At 57.6% G+C, this 22329-nt stretch overlaps 1 protein-coding gene across 6 annotated transcripts in view; it reads right to left on the bottom strand.

Moving 5' to 3' along the window:
• The window catches only part of TRAPPC10 (trafficking protein particle complex subunit 10), a 77110-nt gene that overhangs the window by 3930 nt on the left and 50851 nt on the right, over positions 1-22329 (bottom strand). For 4 of the 6 annotated variants that reach the window (XM_047797573.1, XM_047797621.1, XM_047797583.1 and 1 more), the window contains exons 8-21: positions 21586-21732; positions 20733-20847; positions 19550-19626; positions 18797-18888; positions 17484-17624; positions 17077-17189; positions 12842-13356; positions 11589-11730; positions 9801-9959; positions 8806-9035; positions 4148-4248; positions 2787-2913; positions 2273-2443; positions 13-190 (exon numbers count right to left, since the gene is read on the bottom strand). In XM_047797573.1, coding sequence (XP_047653529.1) covers positions 13-190; positions 2273-2443; positions 2787-2913; positions 4148-4248; positions 8806-9035; positions 9801-9959; positions 11589-11730; positions 12842-13356; positions 17077-17189; positions 17484-17624; positions 18797-18888; positions 19550-19626; positions 20733-20847; positions 21586-21732 — 2308 coding nt within the window. The remainder of the gene's footprint in view (positions 1-12; positions 191-2272; positions 2444-2786; positions 2914-4147; positions 4249-8805; positions 9036-9800; positions 9960-11588; positions 11731-12841; positions 13357-17076; positions 17190-17483; positions 17625-18796; positions 18889-19549; positions 19627-20732; positions 20848-21585; positions 21733-22329) is intronic. The other 2 variants (XM_047797601.1, XM_047797611.1) reach the window with 1 other exon arrangement.

Raw genomic sequence — 22329 nt, 5'->3', positions numbered from 1 at the left:
CTCGCAACCCACCTTCATACATCAGCTTCGTGGAAAAGTACTCGTCGGAGCCCGTCAGCGCCTCATCCTGATCTGCCTCCAGGAGGCCGGAGAGCCGCGTGATGCACACCTCCAGGGAGCAGAGGGCGCCCGTCCGGCAGTGCTCCGTCCCTGCGGGTGGCGAGACCTCGGCCTTCACACTGTACAGGGTCTGGGCACGGAGGGAGACAGAGGCCAAAGAGGCGTCAAAGGGCGAAGCGACGGCACCGGGGCCCCCGCCCCAGGGCAACAGGGAGAAGGCGGCCAGGCACCTGCGGAGGAGGGGGCGGCAGCGCCCCGGGCCCCCAGCCTCGGCGTTGGCTGACCTGCCACCTCACCCCTGTGCACCCCAGGACGCATCGCCAAAAACCAGGCCATTTCACACGAGCAAACTTACATGAGTCCCCAGGACTCAGCCAACACGAAGGCCATAACCAGCCTCTCCGTGACGGCTCTTTCTCTGTGACCTGTTTACCTGGGATGTGCCCCTGTCCACACCTGCTGCCACCTGCTCCGGGCAGATGGCCTGGCCCCATGTGCTGGCAGCTGCCCTTGGAAGGGAAGCTCCTTCCCCGGGGGCCCGGCCAGAGCACAGCTCAGCCACTCCGCTACCGCTGCCTTGCCACCCACTTCGCTGGGCCCTGCGGCCCACAGGGACCTCCACCCGACACTGGCCCTCGCGCGGCACCCGCCCCGGACGGCAGCCTGCAGAGTCCCGAGTGTCAGTCCTTGTCGGTCCCTTGCCATCAGCAGTCCCCCCGCCTTCCAGCGCCTCCCCCTTATGGGCCCCTCGGGGAGACCCCGTGGGGCTCACCCAAACCCTCTGTGGTCTGAACTGAGCGATCCAGCCAGCGACCCCCACAAAGACCCTCATGAAGGGCCCCAGGCCCCGCCTCCTGGTCTGCACTGGGCCCCGACCTGCCGAGTGGCCCCTCGCAGGGTGCCCTGTCCCCCCCCCACCCCAAGATCCGTGAGTAAGAACTTCTCCGCGTCAGGCCCTCTGTGGTCCGTTGTTGAACCGCAGCTCACACCTGGCCACCTGTGCTCCACTTGAGCATAAATTTACCAAAACCCTAGTATGCACCAGGCACTTACAGCACAACTCCGTTTACAAGTGTCCTAGCATCTGCAGCAAACAAAGCAGATGAAATGCACACAGACTCTTTACCATACGAACAGTTTATGCTGCTCAGCTGCCGTTAATATGCCGGTCGGTCCAACAAACAGGCGCCCCTGTCAGAGGTAATGCTCACCCCTGAGGCTGGTGAGGCGACGAGCTCAAGGCACCAGGACGGGTGAAGCAGAGCCTTTTAGTTGGAAGGAGGCGCTGAAGAAACTGCTAACGTCAAGAGCTGTGTACACAAGCACCTTCTCAAAGTGCTGTCTGACAATCTTGGCATGAGGAGAAGCAAAGGAAATGCCACAAGGCCGTGCCTGCGTTTTGATGTGCTGATGACACAGAGTCCAACCACCTCGCTACCGAAACAGCGCGACTGACGCTACTCACCCGCTCAGGGCTGCTTCTAGCTCCACGCGGAACGTGCAGGCTAAAGAAAATCAGGTAAACTTCCACGACTTCCGCTTTCTTTTAAAAAACCAGACGAGTTCTGGGGAGTTCCCGCTGTGGCTCAGTGGGTTACGAGCCGACTAGTAGGCATGAGGATATGGGTTCGATCCTTGGAACACCCAGTGGGGTAAGGACCCGGCGTTGCCGTGAGCTGTGGTGTAGGTCACAGACACGGCTCAGATCCCATGGTGCTGTGGCTGGGCTGCAGGCCGGTAGCTGTAGTGCTGATTCAACCCCTGGCCTGGGAACCTCCATAAGCCTCAGGAGTGGCCCTAAAAAGCAAAAAAATAAAAAAACTAGAGATGCAGCAGCTAACGTCCAAGACAAAAGGGCCCTGAGAAGCTGCTGCAGGACACACTAAGGGAAGGTGAGGGAGAGAACGGGGTGTGTGTGGGGGAAACAAGGAGTCCCTCTGTCCCTGGAGGGTGCGGGTGTCACACAAGCCACCTCACGGGGACCTGGGGCTCCAAACGCAGCAGGCGATGCTCCCACCCGCAGAGGCCAGCCCTTTGCTGTGACTGCTGCTTCATTACACTCAAACATCGCGTGTCTGATTTTTAGAATATAAAGAACATGGCCTAGAAACCTCTGTATGCCGCGGGCACAGCTAAAAAACATAAAAAGACCATGATGTCACCTTTCACTGTCCCACTCCACAGCCCCACTAAAAAACACGGCAATACGTACAAAAAAATTTTCCACTTGAAATTCGTAAGTATAGGGCTTTAAGGAGACGGACAGCTGCTCTTCCGAAGCTGGGCAGAACCGGACAGAGAACCGGCAGTGCAGAGAGGGGGGCGGCTCCCGGGTCCACTTCAGCTCCCAGACGAAGAACACGGCCTGCTTGCTGTGGATGCGCTGCAAGAGAGCCGGCTGTCACTGCGCGGGCACGCACACGTGCACGCGCACACATCTGCACGTGGAGCCGGACAGGCCTGGGATCTAACTTTTCTGAAACCACAGACATCAACCCATCTCCTCATCTGTCCAGGGGACCCTCGGCCCCGAAGGTGAACCGTGAACATGGGCGTCCCGGCCACGGAGCGCGGGGCCCCCCGACCCTCGGCGGGGTCCTTCTCTAGCCGGAAAGGCTCACGCTGAAGGCACTGCCACGTCGCGACCGCCACACGAGAGGGACAGGCCAGCGCGGCCTCTCGTCCTCACGCTCCTTCCCTGGAGAGGCTGACGCTCGAGGCCGTACCTGCCGGGGCTCCGTGTTCAGCGGCACCAGTCGCAGGTCCGGGCCATCGGCGGTGTCTGCGAGACGAGCATCTGCCAGCTGGAAGTCAAGCTCTGACAAGTTCTGGACGCGCACCTGCACGTACTTCCTGAAGGAGGAAGCCGACGGTGAGACCGGGACGGCTGAGGACACTGGGAGCGGGCGTGACCCGGCTGCGGGGAGGAGGCCGTCTCGGGGCTGAACAAGGAGCGGGAAAATAAGCAGGCGACGCGCAGATGCTGCTTCTGAGTTCACGGGTAAAAGTGCCAGGAGAAAGAATCCTTTCTACGCAAACCACCTCCTCGCTCAAAGAGCATTGTGTTCCGCATGTGTGGCCACACGGCTGTAGCCGCATCTCCTAAACACGCAGCCGGCGGCCGTGAGCGACGCGGAGAGCGCGACCCGCTCCGCTCGCCGGCTGACGCGAGGACTTCTCCCCGAGGGCCGGGAAGCGCAGGCTTCGCTTCACAGTGCTCCGTGGACCTTCCCACTCACATGTAAGGGCGGCTGAGGGCCAGGCCTCAGGCCGCCCGGGCCCTGGCGGGGCCGCCGGCGTTAAGCCGAACCCTGCAGGTGCCGCACTGAAGCCTGGGGGGAGAGCTGCCGGGAGGTGACGCCCACTCTGAACGCAGCCCTGACACTTGTTTCCAAATGGCCCAAGTTCCATCCACGGCTGAAAGCCCGGGGGCAAAGTCACAGGGAGGGCGGACTCAGCCCGAGCCCAGGGGTGGCCGCGAGCACCTGCCACTTACGGTGAGACCAGCAGACCCGAGCGTCCCCGGGCAGGACAGAGGCGGCCCAGGACGGCCCTGCAGACTTTCGTCCAAAACCCGAACCCGAACCTAGTCAGGCCTCTCAAGCAGCGGATCCCAACTGGGGGCGATGGCTGGGGACATCTGTGGTTCTCACGTGGGGGGAGCGCGGCCGGCAGAACGTGGGGGAGCCAGGGGGCTGCCAGGGCCCAACACAGGGACACCCACCCGAGCGTCAAGCATCGGTAGCGCTGAGACAGGAGGCCCCGTGGCAGAGGGGACACAGCTGACAGGGGACCCAGGAGGACGTGACCCGTCGACTCCAGAAGGTGGTCCCTCTAGAGGACAACGGACCCAAGTGCATCGGTGGCTTGAGAAACAGGAGCAGGAGGAATAAACAGGACACAAAGGGGACTTTAACCCGCGTCCTGCAAACCTGCTGTGCCAGGTCACCTCTGGGACAGCTGTGCACCGCCAGGGAACTACTGTGAGGGCTAACGAAAGACACTCGATGTCGCCAGAGCCAAGCTGGCAGCAGCAGCCCTACAGCGCAGGAGAGCCGGCGGCGGGGGTGGGGGCGGGGTCCTTTACCGCGTCCCGGCCGACAGCAGGGCGTGCGAGGTCCCGAAGGGCACGCGGAAGGTCAGGGCGATGACGGTGGAGTAGATGGACCACGGGCAGTCAATGGACACCTGAGGAGACAGGGGGGCACGGTCTCAGCGGCTCGCTCCTCACCCGCCCGTGGCCACGCTGCCAAGCGCGGTTTTCAATGTGCAGGTTATGACAAAGCGCTTGCGGTCACTCACGTGCAGATGGCCCTGCTCCGTCATTCACTATCACAAAATTAAATGAATTATCCGACCTCTTCATCCATGTGACACTGAAAATCCATCAACCTGGACCAAGCTAATAACTCCCGGGAGGGCGGAAACCAGGTCTCAAAGCTCCTTCCCGGGGGGGGGACACAAACGAACGCGCCGGGCAGAGACTGTCCGTTCACCGGGCTCGGCCCACGCGCGCTCTCACGACGGAGCGTCGGCGCCCCGGGACCCGCGACAGGTGCGGAGCGAAGGCACCGAGGACTGCGAGAGAAAGACGCTACTCTTTAGGTGCTGCCTTGGCTGGTGCTCCTGCGAAACGACCGCATTTCTTGGCCTCTCATCCTACCATCTTACGCTTCCACCTTAAGAAAAAATTATTCCATGTACTTGAACAAAAAAACACGACGCCAAAAGAACCAGTTCACGCATTTCTCTCAACCCCCCCGCAGAGCTCCGTGAGCCCCGGTGTCTACGAGCCGGGCTGTGGTGTCTGCTTGCGATTGCACGTGCGCATCAGGTCCCGGGGTGCCGGCGTCGGACGCGTTTCACCAAGCACCGGGCCCTCTGAGCCGCCGGCTCCGACCTCCTTCGGGGCCGAAGGCGTCTCCATTCATTCACCAGCGGGCCTCGCGGAACTGCTGCGGCGCCGAGGCCACTTTCTAGGCAGACAGAGAACACGCGGCAAGGGACGTGCGCATGCAGACTCCCGCTTGAGCCGGTGCTGTTGTTTACTTCAGAAAAACAGCCAGACGTGGAACTGCTAGATCGTGTGAGAGCGCTTTGTAGCTTCTGAGAAACGCCCACACCGGGTCCCACGGCGGCCGCGCCGACGTGCATCCCGCCAGCAACTCGCGAGGGCTCCCTTTTCTCCGCGCCCCCGCCAGCACCCGCTATTTGCTGTCTTTCCGACGAGAGCCATTCTGACAGGTGCGAAGTGACAGCTTGCGGTTTTTTTGCTTTCTGGTTTTCTCTCCTCTTTTTCTTCTTTCCCTTGTTTGGGCCGCAGCATGTGGAGGCTCCCAGGCTAGGGGTCGAATCGGAGCTACAGCTGCCGGCCTCCACCACAGCCCCAGCCACGCAGGATCCCACCGAGCGCGGCCAGGGACCCAGCAAACCAGCGTCCTCCCGGACACCAGCTGGGTGTGTGGCCCCTGGTTTGGGACCGTCTCTATGGTCTTTTTAATCTGTTTCATGCATCTCTCTTCCGATCATTTGTAACTTCCTTCCTTCTGCTAACTCTGACCTTTGTTCTTCTTTTTCTAGCTCCTTGAGATGTAAAGTCACACTGTTTATTTGAAACTTTTTTTCTTTTTTTTTTTGCCTTTTTAGGGCCACACCTGCAGCACATGGAGGTTCCCAGGCTAGGGGTTGAATCAGAGCTACGCTGCAGGCCTGTCCCACAGCCACAGCAATGCCAGATCCCAGCTGTGTCTGCGAGCTACACCACAGCTCTTGGCAGCGCTGGATCCTTAACCCACCGAGCAAGGCAGGGATGGAACCCGGTCCTCGCGGATGCCAGTTGGGTTCGTTAACCACGGAGCCATGAGGGGAACTCCCTCTTGCTCCCTGAGGAAGGCTTTTATTGTTATCAACTTCCCTCCGGGAGCTTCCTTGCTGCATCTCTTAAGTGTTGGCAGGTTCCACTTCCATTTTCACTTGTCTCAAGGTGGGTTTTTCTTTCTCTGTGGGCTTCTTCGCTTGCCTGCCCTGCTGGTTGTTCGGCAGCAGGCTGTTTAATCTCCACACGTCTCTGCACTTCTCTTTGCGTAATTCACTTCTGCAGTCGTACCACGTGGTTGGAAAAGATGCTTGATGTGACTTCAAACGCCTTAAATTCACTGCGACTTGTTCTGTGTTCTAACATACGATCTATTTTGGAAAATGTGCCATATGTACTTGAGAAGAACGCGTATTCTGTTGTTCTTGGAATGCATGTTCTGGAAATGTCTGTTAAATCCATCTGGCCTAACACACTGAAGGCCAGTGTGTCCTCACTGATTTCCTGTCTGGATGATCTACTCGTTTACCTAAGTGTGGCATCAAAGCCCCAGCATCACTCCACTGCCGGCTGGCCCTTGGGATATGTTCACGTTCGCTTTCCATCTTAAGGGCTCCCCTACTGGGAGCAAAAATCCCTACAGACGTTCTACCTCTGTATGGGACCGACCCCCTGTCGTCACACCCCACGCTTGTCTCTTACCGCTGTCTCTGGTTAAAGGCTCTCTTGTCCGAGGTCAGTGTGACCTCCCTGGCTCTTTCCTTGTTTCCAGTCGCGCGGCGGACCCTTCTCCATTCCTTTACTTTCAGTTTGTATGTCCTCCCAACTAAAGTGCCTCTCCGGCAGACAGCTAAAAGGTGGGTCTGGATTTTTTTTTCTTTAACAGCTGCACCCATGGAAGTTCCTGTGCTGGGGACTGAATCTGAGCGGCAGCTGCAGTAACACGGACCCTTTAGCTCCGTGTGCCAGGCCAGGAATGGAACCTGCACTTCCGCAGCGACCTGAGCCACGGCAGTCGGATTCGCAACCTGGCAGGAATGCCCAGTCTTGATTTTTTTAATCCATTCAGCTGCTTTGTGTTTCGACTGCAGAATTTGGTCTATTATTTGCACTTAGAGTAATTACTGAGGTGTGTGCTTGCTGTCATTTTGTTGATGGTTTTTCTGCCTCTGTCTCTTTCTCTTGCTCGCTTCCTTTGTAGTTTAATGAGTTTCTTTGGTGGTGTGTTTACATTCCTTTATCTTCTGTGTAGTTCCTGTAGGTTGTGCTTTGTGGTCTCCACGAGGCTTACATGTAACAATCTGTATCCATAAGTCTACTTTAAGTTATAACAACTGAAGCTGGATCCTGTTTTAAAGTTCAACATGTTCACACACCCCCAACATTTTGTTTGGTTTTTTTTTTTTTTTTGGCTTTTGCTTTTTAGGGCCACACCCGCAGCATAGGGAGGTTCCCAGGCTGGGGGTCCAATCGAAGCCGTAGCCGCTGGCCTCCACCACAGCCGCAGCAACCCCAGATCCGAGCTGCGTCTGTGACCTGCACCACAGCTCACAGCGACGCCGGATCCTTAACCCATGGATCGAGGCAGGACCGAACCTGCAGCCTCATGGTTCCTCGTGGGATTCGCCTCTGCTGCGCTGTGCCGGGAACGCCTACACACGACCATTACCTTGAATTCGTCATCGGATAACGTGCTCATCTCTGTCGCATTAAGGCTTTTCCCCCGAGATTCTTTTTCATCTCGTTCTTGCCCCTGGAACATGCTCCTCTGTTCCTTCATTTGCTTGACTCTGTCGTTTTCTCTGTGTCAGTAGATGACACAACCGCCTCTCCGGAAAGTGTGGCCTCATGCAGGAGGTAAACCTTGCTGTCGGGCCCTGCCCCAGCTCTTGGCTGTCTCGCAAACCTCTGTGCTTGTCAAGCAGCCCATTACACTTCCAATCGCTCCCAGCAGGTGGGGATGTGCCAAGACCTGTCAGTGTCCCAGAGAGGACAACCCCAGCACCCATGTTCAAACGGACTCGAAGCCAGAGCCTCAGGGAGCCGCTGTTGAAAAGTACGCAAAAACTGGCGTTCCCGTCGTGGCGCAGCGGAAACAAATCCGACGAGGAACCACGAGGTTGCGGGTTCGATCCCTGGCCTCGCCCGGTGGGTTAAGGATCTGGTGTTGCCGTGAGCAGTGGTGTAGGCTGCAGACAAGGCTCGGATCCTGCACTGCTGTGTCTGTGGTGGAGGCCGGCAGCTGTAGCTCTGACTGGATCCCTAGCCTGGGAACCTCCATATGCTGCAGGTGTGGCCCTAAAAAGCAAAATAAATAAGTAAGTTTTTTAAAAAAGTGTGCAAAGACTACAGTCCTGTGGGGTCACGAGCATACACTTCTTCTACCCTTGGGCTGCTCAAACGCCCTCAGAAAGAATTGCTACCTGTGTTACAAGATAAGGACAGACTCAGAACAAGCATGATGCCAGTAACACATCCTATGAGCTGATGGACTGTGGGTTTGGATCACGGGTCTTTCCACCAACTCAGGAAATACTCGCACCGAAAGCACAAAACAATATAGTGTTTCCTCCTTGCTAGGGATGAGACAAGGTGTCAATAGACAAAGAGGGACGCGCTGAGACACAGAACGCCCTTTAGCCTGGGCACACTTACCGTCCCCTAAGCCAACACTGTGTCTCTCATGATACACTGTCCTCCCCCCCGAACTGGGACAGGAAAGTCAAGAGCCTGTCGGCCTTTGCAAGACGTCCTCTCATCTCAGAAGGGGAGATCCACAGAGAGAAAAGCTAAACCCCCCCCAGAGCTTGTGGGGTCGGGAACTAGCGATCTGCCGCCTCGACAGGAGTCGTCTCCCAGGCACCGTCTTTCAGGGTGAGCAAGACGGGCAGAGGCCGCCCGGGCCAGCCGCTCCGCTCCCGCCTCCTTACTTTGTGATCCGTGGTAGCCATGCAGGGGCCGGCTTTCTGTGTGTCCTTGTGCTTCCTGGGGGGCTCGGTCATCCCCGGCACGGTGCTCTCCCCTCCAGCTGCCGGAGCTGAAGGTAAAGAGAGAACTTCCAGTTCAAATTCGATCAGGTGATACGCAGGTGCCGCTGGCAGACTGATGCTTGTGACCTTGTCGGACGACTGAATCCGCAGTGACGCGTCGGAAGCCTTTTCTAGGAAAGACAGAACAAGGCCCGTCTCACACCCCTCTGTCTCCTTGCGCCTCTCACCGACGATGGGCCCAGCAGCGGCGTTTCAGCCCAACTCCCGCCGCCGCCCCACACCCGCGAAGGGCACGGACCCACCGGGAGGACTGCGGGGGAGGGAGGCAGGAGGATGAGGAACAGTGCCCGAGACAGAGCAGCGCCGCCCGAGGGCTGACTCCCCGAGCCCCAGGGAACCGCCACTCCGCTCCGAGACAGAAAGGCGACACTTTGCACGTGCCCCCCGCCTCCACCGAGAGCGCATGTGTCCCTGTGCGAGGGGCCCCCGCCCCAGCCCACCCCCAAGCCAGCGCGCACTGAGAGAGGCAGCTGCGTCCTTCCCTCCCGGCACCCGCCGGCTGGGCGCTGGGGAGACGGGACTTGGCAGGGCTTCCCGTGGGTGCCTCGGAAGGCTGATCTGCTTCTGCTTTTCGGTGGGGGGAGCCGAGGACGGGAGAAGGGGTGGCCAGCAGGGCCTCACCACGGAGATGAGCCCAGGCGGTGATGCTGCACCACAGGCCACAGTGGGGTCCGCCCCGTCTGGCCACTGGCCAGGTGCATGGCCCCAGTCTAGCCCCGCCAAGGGAAGGCCCCTCCAGGGGCAGGCCCACGTGCCCCTCTAGAACACCGCCATGGCAGAGTCACAAGGAAAAGCCCCCTGGGGATGGCAGGAGCGACAGGCCCTTACATCCACACAGCGTGTGACAGGCCCAGAGCCCGCTCCGGCCGCCTTACCTCGCGTGTTGGAATAGATCACGGCTCTGTTCTCTGCGTGACACAGGATAAGCATGGCTTCTACGTTGCTGAGCTGGAGGCTGTCCCCGTTTTTTACTGTATAATGGCCCGTGGTGACAGTGAACTTGACCTTCTGAGGAATGCCAGCCAAAAGGCTATCTAAAGGGAAAAGACAGCAGTTAGCAGCCCCAGCAACCAGGGATGCCACGAAGGCCTGCTCTACGGTACGAGTGCTCCGCGTCTTCTCCTAGAGAAGAGCCGCTCGCTGCCACCCCTCCGGCCGCCGCCGCCGCCACGCTTCACCACAGGTCCATGGACTGCAGGGCAGGGGGCGGGGGCGGCCCTCGCCTGGACCGAGAGCCTCGGAGGGATCTTATCTCCGCCTCGGATTAGAGAGCTGCGGATCGGGATGGCAACCGTGTCTGTGAGGGTCTCAAAAGTTACCTGCTGGTTTTTAAGAGAGAATCAGACGAGGACAGTAAAGAGAAAACGAACAGGGCCGCACGTGCCTTTCTTTGCTGCTACTCAGGTCTGCTCTGGCCTTCGCAGGTCAGGCTTCCGCGCCTCTGGCTCAGAAGCCGCTCAGCACGAGAAAAGGCTGTGCTGTGCCTGAGGTGGACGTGGAGGGGCGGGCAGGGGCTGAGCTTTCCGAGAGCTGGGCCGGGGAAGGCAGAAGCAAGAGGGCAAGAGACAGACGTGGGGAGGAGGGGTGAGGAGGCTGGAAAGGGGTGAGGGCCTGAGCCCCAGAGCAGGGCAGAGGTGGGAGCCGGCGGCCCCAGGCTCACCAACGGGGTCCCTGATGGAGACGGGCCGCTGAGACGCACCTATGTGGGCCTTCCCGGGCCGCCTCGGAGCCGCTGAAGGCACAGCAACAGGGGGTTTGGAGGGATTTAAGAGAAAAAGAGCTTTCCTTGACTTTCCCCCCCTCAAATGGAAGAAACAAATAAACCCATTGTCAGCTGCCTAAACAACTGAGACATTCTCGCCCAACCGTGCTTCAGAGGCGGGCGGGCCACGTGGCCTCTGATGCCGTAACGTTTGTTTACAGCGACTCTGCCGAATAACAAAAAGGACAGCAGCTTTGAATTTCTCAAGTGCCAAGCCAGAGGCCAAGTTTAATCAATACTTTCAAAGGAAAAACTTGAGCAGAGCACAGACCATACCTAAATCTAGCATCTAACCTTTGAAATTGAACTCTAAGCAAGAAATTGTAGTTGCTTGTTAAATTCTCTGCGGTAGACGGCAGCTGAGATTAGCCAACTGCCCTTATTTTTCAGACACAGCATGTGTTAGTATATGTGAAGGCAGCAATTAGAAGCAAGCAAATTTTTTTTTTGTCTTTTTGCCATTTTCTTGGGCCGCTCCCGAGGGATATGGAGGTTCCCAGGCTAAGGGTCGAATCAGAGCTACAGCTGCTGGCCTACGCCAGAGCCACAGCACCTCGGTATCCGAGCTGTGGCCTACACCACAGCTCATGGCAACGCCGGATCCTAACCCACTGAGCAAGGCCAGGGATCGAACCCGCAACCTCATGGTTCCTAGTCGGATTCGTTAACCACTGGGCCACGAGGGGAACTCCAGAAGAAAGCAAATTTTCAGGTGAACGAAAGAGCCACAGTCAGTTCCCAGGCCAAATTTCTGTTCTGCTACCCAGACGTCCCTTGAAGAGGGACACGGCCACAGGATCTCAAGGCTGAGGCCGCAGGGCGACTTCCCACCACGCGCGGTTCCCTTGCAGGCAGAGGACCTCGGCCGGAGAAGAGCCCCCGCCGCCCCGCGGCCACTCACCGGCCAGCGGCTCCACGTGCAGCTGCGGCTCCTGGGAGTACACGTCGTACTGTGCCGGCGGGTAGATGTGGGGGAGCACGAAGCACACCGGGCCCAGCGAGGCGCGCAGCTGTCGCAGCGTGTAGGTGCCAGGCTCCTTGGCCTGGGGGCAAAACCAGCCGTGAGCTCCGCAGCGACCGCGCCCGACCCCCGTTACCCTGCTGCCTGGGCTGAGACGTTCGTTCCAAAGACCCCTCAGACCCTCTCGTTCGATGCTTTGCTGAGTAACTGAACTTGATGTTTCTAACGATGCATTCTCAATTTATAAACTTTATTCGTGGCATTTTCTTCTGAAAAAGATTATTACGTATTTGGGGGGTGGGGTGGGGGGGCTGTACTCACAGCATGTGGAAGTTGCCGGGTCAGGGATTAAATCCACACCACAGCAGTGACCCCAGCCACTTCAGCAACAATGCCAGTTCCTTAACCTGCTGCACTACAAGGGAACTCCCTGAAAAATGTGTTTAAGGGAGACACAGAGCACGCAACTGAAGACTTGCTCTGAGACTAGACTGAAACGTGCTGCAGATGCAGAAGGCCCCACTGGCCGGGTCCTCTCTGGTGAGTGGAACCTACAGAGCATGCTGCACTGGGTGGAGACTGCTCTCAGAGCGGGGCACGGCAACTGTCTGCACATCCAGCCATGCAGACACAAAAGGAAGAGGAAGTGTGGAGTTCCCACGGTGGCGCAGCAGAAACGAGTCCGACTCGGAACCATGAGGTTGTGGGTTCGATCCCTGGCCTCGCTCAGTGGGTTAAGGATCCAGCGTTGCCGTGAGCTGTGGTGTAGGTGGCAGATGCATCTTGGATACTGCATTGCTGTGGCTCTGGTGCAGGCCGGCAGCTGTACCTCCCATTCGACCCCTGGCCTGGGAACCTCCATATGCCGCAGGGGTGGCCCTAAAAAGCAAAAAAAAAAAAAATGAAAGTTTAATGTGAAGGTGTCAGCTTCTCTGGAATGCGCTCATTTCAACAAATGAGGCTGAGTTTTTACCACAAAGGGAAAAAGTCTGAACGAAATCCAGAGAGAACACGAAGGACCGCCTAGGTCAAGAACTTCATTCCAAGCTCATCCACTGCCCTAAAATCGCCTAAGTACGACACATCTGTCACAAGACCGGTCTCCTCTAGTTGGGGCCCAGATGGAAGCGGGTCCGGAGAACGGGGATGACCCCCGCCCGGACCCCTCGGGGCCAGCGGCGCCGCTGCCGTACCTGCGTCCTGAACGTCACGGTGTTGGCCCCGGGCTGCAGGGTCACCCCGGAGCACCTCAGCACGTGGGCGCCGTCCTCCAGGGCCAGGCCGGAGGGCGTCTCCAGGGCCGCGGCGCTCTCCTGCCTCCTGAGGAGCACGTGGACGTTCTTGCAGATGATCCCTGCCGTGTTCAGGGAGTTGTCGGAGGGACTCCGCTCGAACACCTCGTGCAGCTCCAGCGCGGGCAGGCTGCTCTGGGACGCGGGCAGAGCCGAGGGCTCCGGCGGGAAGCTGATGGTGCCGCTGGCCGCCCCGTGCTTGGTGGGCCACTCGGCAGACTTCCGGCCGCTGCCCTTCTCGATGCTGAAGTGGACGCTGACGGCGAGCTGCTCCAGCGGCACGGGCACGGGCATCCGGCTGCACACCGTCATCTCCACGGCCAGGGCCCCGCCCACGTGCACCACCGCGGAGGCGGGGCTGAAGCGGAGCGCTCTCAGGTGTGCCAGAGAGTGCATGGGCAGCACGACCCTGTGACCTGCGGGCAGATGACCAAGCTTTACTTCCCAAACCACACTGCCAGGGGCTGCCGAGCCCCCAGGCCCCTGGTCTGGACCAGGCCAGCGGGAGAAGGCGCCCCAGGGACGCAGGGAGCGGCGACGCGCACCAGAGATGCACGTTCAGCCTCCCGTCCCCCCCGCCGTCTTCACGCGCCAAAAAGAGCGATTTTATCAAAAGCAGAACATAAACACACAGGCCCCGGTAACTCCCAGAAACCACCGCATCGGAAGAAACCTCGGTTTCTAAACTCTCTTTCGTCAAACTCAAGAAAACGACACCAACTCCCGATTTCAAAACCAGAGTTGTCAACAGGACAGTTCCTAGAGGTGCTTCAAGCAGCTGCTTCCTTTCGACAAGCCTGGTTTGTCTAGAAAATCCACGGCACTGCGGGACTGACGCCGAGTGCTTGCGAAACACCAGTCAACGGACAGCTTTCCAGCTTTGCCGGGACCGATGCTCTAAAACCAGACGGAAACGGCGGTCGGTGGCCGACTAGTCGCCGAAACGTGATGGAACGCGGTCGCTGCACGGTCTCAGGTGCAGTCGTACACCGCAGACACGGCACACAGCTCTGCCACGACCAGCCTGGGCACACCAAAGACGCCAAAGAACCAACCGATGCCCCGTTTCCTGAGAAACCCACCCTGGCAGGCAAGGACCGTGCCAACCTGAAGCCAAAAGCCCTGGGAACAGCGGCGTTCCGGCAGGTAGCGGCCGCTGTGGACTGAACGGCGACACCCCCACATTCGGAGGCTGAAGCCCTAAGCCCCCAGGGGACAGTGTCTGGAGGCGACCTCTGGGAGAAGGCGGACGTGAGGTCGCGAGGGACCTGTGCCCTTGTACGTGGACACGCCAGAGGGCCTGGCACGCGACTCCCTCCCTCCACCCCCAGCACGCTCCCCCTCCCTCCTCACTGTGCCCATCTCTGCCGTCTCCCCGCCACTTGCCACGGGAGGACAAGTCAGGAAGGGAGGCCCCATCAGAAGCCCGCCCGGCTGGCAGCTCGACCTCAGCCGTCGGCCCCCAGAATTGTGAGAAAATACACGTCTGCTGTCGAAGCATCCAGTCGGCGGCATTTAGTCACAGCAGCTGCTCAGTCAGTCACCTTCTTTTTTTTTTTTTTTTTTTTTTGGTCTTTTTAGGGCAGCACCTGCAGCATTCGGAGGTTCCCAGGTTAGGGGTCCAACTGGAGCTGGAGCTGCTGGCCTACACCACAGCCACAGCCACAGGGGATGGGAGCCACATCTCTGACCTACACCACAGCTCACGGCAATGCCGGATCCTTAACACACTGATCGAGGCCAGGGATCGAACCTGCGTCCTCCTGGATCCCAGTCAGATTCCTTTCTACTAAGCCACGACGGGAACTTCAACAGTAACTATTTTAATAAATGCTGTTCTTGATAAACGAAACATGACAATAAATTTAATCTTAGTGTGCAGCAATATCCACAACGTCTACCTGCCAGAACACAGGGCCCGACTCTCAGGATCTCAGCTCTACCTTCCCTCCGGACGCTCCCGTCAAGAAACGCTCAACACATTCCAGCAGAGTCTGTGGAACAAGCGCCCGACACCTCTGAGAAGCCAGGGTCTCACAACCCAAACGTCGACAAGTGATGCAAGGGTCCCCGTAGCGCGGCCCATCCACATGCTGGGATGCCACTCAGCAGAGAAGGACTCAGGGCTGACAGGCCACACACAGCTGGGTCCTGAGAACGTGCTGTGGGCAACAGGCTGGTCAGAGAAGACCCACCGCTGCACGGGTCTGCGTGCATCAAACACCCAGAACCGGCATCTACAGAGACAGGAAGGAGGGACCGGGGGGAGGGCAGAAGGGAGGCGGGGAGGGGGCGGGCGTGGGGTTTCGGGCGATAACGCCCTTCTACAGGTGACTGTGGGGGCGGCTGCACGTGTCTGCGCACACTGCACTGCAAATGGGTGAATGACACCATCTGCCAGTTTGTTCATTTATTTTTTGCTTTTTAGGGCCTCACCTGCGTCTCATCGGAGCTGTAGCTGTCGGCCTTCACCACAACCACAGCAACACGGGATCCGAGCCACGTCTGTAACCTACACCACAGCTCATAGCAACACCAGACCCTTAACCCACGGAGTGAGGCCAGGGATTGAAGCTGCATCCTCGTGGATCCTAGTCGGGTTTGTTACCACTGAGCCACAAAGGGAACTCCCGATGTACCAATTCTATCTCAGCAAAACTGCTCTATTTTCAAAGGTCCATATCTTGGGAGTTCCCTGGTAGCTTAGTAGGTTAAGGATCTGGTATTGCTGCTGTGGCATGGGTTCGATCCCTGGCGCAGGAACTTCCACATGCCTTGGGCAGAGTCAAATAAATAAATACATTAATTAATTAACACCTGTGTCTTGAAAAAGAGAAAAAGAGATGGTAAGAACTGCTCTGAACTAGACGAGAACTGAGCTATAGCAATCAAGTGCATTATGTGTGTGATCTCTGCTTGGACCAGCAGAGTCCTTTTTTTTTTTTTTTTTTTTTTTTGCTATTTAGGGCTGCACCCAAGGCATATGGAGGTTCCCAGGCTAGGGGCTGAATCTGAGCTATAGCTGCCGGCCTACACCACAGCCACAGCAATGCCAGATCCGAGCCACATCTGCGACCTACACCACAGCTCACAGCGACACCAGGTCCTTAGTCCCCGAGCGAGGCCAGGGACGGAACCTACAATAGGCGGGTTTATTTCTGCTGCATCACAACAGGAACTCCCGAGTCCAATTATTTTCAAAATAAAATAATTTATAAAAACTTCCTTGAGATGAGAGATCTGAGGATGGCTACTTGTTACCCAAGGTAGAACCTCACCCCCTCCGCAGGCAGGGCAGTTAGGGCCCACCCTTGTTCCAGTGGTTCAGGGTGAGGCGCCACAGGCGGTCTGGAGTTGTTCTCAGGTTCCACAGAAAGAGAAATTAAGAGCAAGATGGGTCCGTGTTTGCCACCCGGCAACGCGTTACCAACTGCTGAGTCTAGGGGGTCGGTGTACACGCCACGCTACACTCGTTGTATCAGTGTTTTTACTTTTCTACAGTATTTGGAATTTTTTTTTCTTTCTTTTTTTTTTGTCTTTTTGCCTTTTCTGTGGCCGCTCCTGTGGCATATGGAGGTTCCCAGGTCAGGGGTCTAATGGGAGCTGTAGGTGCCAGCCTACACCAGAGCCACAGCAACATGGGATCCAAGCCGAGTCTGCGACCTACACCACAGCTCACGGCAATGTCAGATCCTTAATCCACCGAGCAAGGCGAGGGATTGAACCTGCAACCTCATGGTTCCTAGTCAGACTGGTTAACCACTGAGCCACGACGGGAGCTCCTGGAATTTTTCTTAATAAAGTTTTAAAATTGGGGCCTGGGAGTTCCCGTCGTGGCGCAGTGGTTAACGAATCTGACTAGGAACCATGAGGTTGCGGGTTCGGTCCCTTGCCCTTGCTCAGTGGGTTAACGATCCGGCGTTGCCGTGAGCTGTGGTGTAGGTTGCAGATGTGGCTCGGATCCCGCGTTGCTGTGGCTCTGGCGTAGGCCGGTGGCTCCAGCTCCGATTCAACCCCTAGCCTGGGAACCTCCATATGCCGCGGGAGCGGCCCAAGAAATAGCAACAACAACAACAACAACAAAAGAGACAAAAGACCAAAAAAAATAATAATAATAAAATAAAATTGGGGCCTACCTGGGCTATCCGCCTGCTGGCTGGCGAAGCTCAGAATCTCTCTGCAGAAGTACTCGCGCTCGTCCTCAGGCAGGTGCTGGTCGCTGGCCAGAAGGCTACTGGTTTGAAGGTAGCTGAGTGGGAGAGTCAAGGGCCCGACAGGATCGCAAGCTGGGGTGGGGGCGGGGGCGCGGTGCCCGTGGCGGGGGTGGGCATGCAGGGCATCCCGGTCAGCCCGGCAGGTGTGTCCGCCTTCTCCGGTACTAGGAACTCAAGCGGAGGTCACTCCAGTCGGCAGGGCGCCCGCGTCCAGGGAGGCCTCTCCCTCCTGATCCCAGGTGCCTACCAACTGCTCGCGCACCGGCTCTGCTGCTGTACAAGCAGAAAGCAATGCTGCACCTCACGCACCTTCTCAGCTCAAAGGATACTTTTCGATCTGTCCAAGGTGCTTCTGGCACCCGGCCAGCTGCTTCCTCGTGTGGGTGACGGGCAGGGCCCAGCCCTCGGCCAGGTAACTCTTCAAGGCCCCTTGCAGGTAGGCCTCCGCCTTCTGAGGAGACCCTTTCCTCCTTGCAAATGAGCAGACGGGGGCTCTTGTTACGGGCCGTGGTGATCGGCGAGCCTGGACGCGACTTTCAAGACTGGCTCTGCACCCTCCCACCCCGCACCCCGGCCGGGCCGCCTCGGCATCGTCCTCCTCTGGCCCCCGCAGGGAGGGGACTCGGCTGGATCCGGAGGAGGCTGCGCCTGAGAGACACGGCGGCTCGCCCGGCACACACATGGGTCAAGGAGCCTTCAGAGCTGAACCTCCGGGGAGGAAGCGAGGGCACCCGTGGGCCCCACGAGGCAGCACGAAAAGGCCAGGCCTCTAAGAAGGTGGCCCGTTTGTCCAGAGGTGTGTGTGACTAGGTACAGAGGAGGCTGAAAAATCGGGGCTGGGTGCCACACCACCTACTGAAGACGGGCTCCCGGGGGGCCGTCTAGGTGGACCCACGGAGGGGGCGTGGGGCGGCTCCGAGACTCTGAGACGTGCACTGAGCAGGTTTCACAGATCTACGGAGACCTCGGGAGAATTTAAACAGCAATGCCGGAGTTCCCGGCGTGGCGCAGCGGAAACAAATCCGACGAGAAACCATGAGGTTGCGGGTTCCATCCCTGGCCTTGCTCACTGGGTTAAGGATGCAGCGTTGCTGTGGCTGTGGTGGAGGCCGGCAGCTGCAGCGCCTATCAGACCCCTAGCCTGGGAACCTCCATATGCCATGGGAGTGGCCCTAAAGGGACAAAAGACCAAAAAAAAAAAAAAAAAAAGGCAGCAGCAGCAGCAGCTTGAGAAAATGCTGCAGAACACAACATCTGAGAAGCTGCATCCCGGTTCACCTGCCGTCGGATGTAGATTCACCCCTGTTTCGTCGTAGTTCTTTCATTACATTTAATGATAATTCTACGTACTGCAACGTGATACATGTACTACCCACCTACATGCATAACATTTACATATAAGATAATACAAGTTCATTAAATTAATTAAATAAAAGAAACGCAAAGATCAATACCAAGTACTAAGGATACTAAGCCGAAATCTGTTCCATTTTTGGAATAAATTTTCTTAAGAATGGTGCCCGGTCAAGGGTGTGCCTTTTCCATCCTACAGTGATGACACCTCCCGTCAACTCCGACCGAACCCCCTCTGCCTACGCGTGCGAGGTGCCTGAAGCCCAAAGGAAAGGTCAAAATCAATTACATGTGAAACGCGGCCAGGTCCTTCCCCAGGAACTTGGCAGACCGAGTCCTCCCGATGCTGGCGTACATCTCGATGGCGGCGTGGGACAAGTCCTGGGAAAGCAAGGCACCCGGTCACCCTGCCCCCGGGAAGGCGCCACCACCCCACAGCGGTCTGCCCGCAGCACTTCCTGCTTCACCTCTTTACTCTGCGTCTCTTTCTGAGCTGCCTGAGGTTTTACGTAGAGCCACTAACTTGTGTACAAACACGAACTCAGCAGGCACAGAACATTTCATTTTTTCCCCAAGTACTTTCTGTAAGTGGGCAACATTTTGAACATCCTTACTTTTCGGACAACCTGCAACACGACGGGCTACGGGCAAATGCTCTTGAGTTAACAGTAACCTGAACACAAGCAGTCCAATGAGCTTCCACTGCACCGCCTTCTGGGAGCTCCCAAATTTAAGTCCTTCAAAAACAAGCTCAATAGCTCTGCTCAGGTTCAAATTATTCCTTTGTACGTAGACAACCACCCACTATCCTTTCCGACCATTCGTTCTACCGAGTGAGCCATACCATCGCAAGCAAGGTTATAAACATCCAGTGTGAGTTTGCCATGGATACTGATAAACGACCACCCGGCTTTTATCCACTGCTCCCTGGGGACCAGAGAAACTGGCAAGGCCCGGTAGGAGGGGTCCCCATGCCAGCTCACACCCCGAAGGTCACACAGCGCCAAAGTCTCGCAGAGACGGGCTTTCTGGTCATACTTACTAGGTAGTGTTTTTCAAAAGCTTCCACGGATGACAACGCTTCCTTGAGCTTCTTGTAAGGACTCTGAGCTGTGTTGGCTTAAAGAGAAAGAAACGAGAGGCCTCGTTCGTCTTGGTCACGTCTGGTCCTAGGAGTTTCCCTTCAGCCTCACACGCCCAGGGAGAGGACTTGGGCCGAGGCCGGGGGCGGGGGGGGGGGGGGGGGGGGGGGGCTCACGGACCCCCAGGCCAGCTGAGTCTGCGCCGTCACCTGCATTCCTGCCCGTCAGGACATTCCTGAAACAGCCCAAACCCTTCCTTGGACCCCTTCACCTGGAACTAGACCAGGAGTGTGTTCAGTGCCCATCACGAACCCTCCAACGAGCAGGTCGCCTGCAGAGACCTGAAGTGGTCTCGGGCTGAAGGGGTGCGGTTCCCCCCAGCAGGGCCCTCTCGGAGCAGGAGGACGCCTCACCTCAGCGGCAGTTTTGCTAGGTCACTCGCATCCTTGCTTTCGTCCCTAAAAGAAACTAGAAGGAACTCTGCGTTCCTTTCAAGGAGCTTTGCTACCTAGGAGAAATGGAGGAGCTACAAGGACCTGTGCGGCCACAGTGTCAGGGAACGAGAGCGCCTGGAGCTGAGGAGACGGACGCACTGGGGCGTGCGTGGGCTGCGAAAGGTCCCGACCAGCTCCTCCAAGCTCAGACGGTGGGAGGGATGCTTCCGCCTTCCTAAGCCATTTCTCTCCCTTGTTTTTTTTGGTCTTTTTGCGTTTTCAAGGGCCGCTCCCTCGGCATATGGAGGTTCCCAGGCTAGGGGTCCAATCGGAGCGGTAGCCGCTGGCCTACGCCAGAGCCACAGCAACGCGGGATCCGAGCTATGTCTGCGACCCACACCACAGCTCACGGCAACGCCAGATCGTCAACCCACTGAGCAAGGGCAGGGATCGAACCCGCAACCTCACAGTTCCTAGTCGGATTCGTGAACCACTGCGCCACGACGGGAACTCCTCCTAAGCGATTTCTAACATTGAGTTATGTTATTACAAGGTGCAATGTCCTATGTGTTAACCTGGTCAGCTAAGAGCAAGTATCACTGCCCAATGGTGAGTGCGTACAAGGTCAAGGCCTGAGCTGCTCGTGCTGACCGACAGCCGGCCTTCCCATCACTGTCCGCCGAGTGCACGGGTGCGCCTCAAAAAGTACCTGTCTCTGGTCGCTCGGCCCCCAAGCCCGCCAAGAGATCAACTGTCCTACTGAGGTCTTCTGAGTCAGGTCCCTGTTCCGACACAAGTCCGCACAGGTACCCCAAGGACTTGAGCTGTTGAGATAAACCCAAATTCCAATTAATTTACCGTACGGGTCAGCAGAGAACTCATACATTTAAAATCCATCCGAAGCCCAGAAGAAATTTAGCTTTCCTATTCCAGCGATTCTTTTTTTTTAAAGGGCCACACCCACGGCATACGAAGGTTCCCAGGCTGGGGGTTGAATCGGAGCTACCGCTACTGGCCTCCACCACAGCCACAGCAACACCAGATCCGAGCCGTGCCTGAGACCTACACTACAGCTCACAGCAACGCCGGATCCTTCACTCACTGAGCGAGGCCAGGGATCAAAACCGCAGCCCCATGGTTCCTAGCTGGATTTGTTTCCGCTGCACCACGACAGCAACCCCTCAGTGATTCTTAGCTGGGTACAAAAATACATCCGGCTGGGACCACTCAAACTCAACCCTTCTGTGTGATCGTCCCGGGCGGCCCACGGCTGGGGGCTCCCAGTTCTCCCGCTCGGTCCGCACCGCCTCAACCCCCACCCCAGCAGGGCTTCCTGCCGTGCTCTGCACGTCTCCACAGGCCTCACGCTTCACCCCACTGTGTCCCCCACACCCCAGGCCCGGCGCAGAACCCCGCCTTCAGTACCCACGGCCAAGTGCATGCTCTGCTGAATACGGAGACTCACAGGGAGCCACTGTAGCCAGGCCGTGACCAGACACAAGCTGAGCTAACCAGAGGGCCAGCGACAGAGCGAGCAGCTGCCCCGTGCCCGAGGCAGTTACCTTCTCGGTGGCGTAGCTCCACAGGCCCACCGTGTGGGCGATGTTCGAGTCTATCAGCGCCCGGTCGCAGCAGCCCTCGATCCTCTGCAGCACCTCCAGGCAGCTCAGGAACACCCAGCAGTCCAGAGCGCCAGGCGGGACAGACACCTGCGGGCACAAGCGTGGGCGCGTGAGCCCACGACACACTCGCTGCCCCTGCAGGCAGTCACCCGGCCCTGCGAACTCCAGGACCAGGAAAGGGACGGTACCAAGTACATCAGATCACTGGCAGGAGGCCCCAGGAGGCAAGCAGCGACCTCTGCCCAAAAGACTCCTTGGCTTCGTAATCCTGGTGATGATGAGTGACGAGGCTGGGACAGAAGCCTCAACACTGCGTTTTAAAGCTTATTAAGAAAAGCAGTGCACCAGGCCGACCATCATCCCTGACTCCAAGTCTGCAAAGAGCACGTACTGAGGAGGTGGGAGGCTACAACCTCGGAGGACCACTTGGCCACACTTTAGAAAGAGCATGTTCAACACAAGAAACCTGAATACTAAGTAGACAGCGATCAGAGAATGTGTAGGAATTACTATTAATTCTTAGGTGCAATTATGTTTGTCAAAAAGGGCGCCTGCTGCTTAGAGAGATGATAAAACAAACGCTACATTATCAGAAAGTCAAAAGCACCTCCTGCAGGAGTTCCTGCTGTGGCTCAGGGGTAAAGAACCCGACCAGCATCCACGAGGACGAGGGTTCGATTCCTG

The sequence above is a fragment of the Phacochoerus africanus genome, chromosome 1 (genome assembly GCF_016906955.1).
Source record: "Phacochoerus africanus isolate WHEZ1 chromosome 1, ROS_Pafr_v1, whole genome shotgun sequence".
Lineage (NCBI taxonomy): Eukaryota > Metazoa > Chordata > Mammalia > Artiodactyla > Suidae > Phacochoerus > Phacochoerus africanus.
The sequence above is the reverse complement of the archived record's forward strand: the minus strand, read 5'-3'. Positions and strand labels throughout refer to the sequence as shown.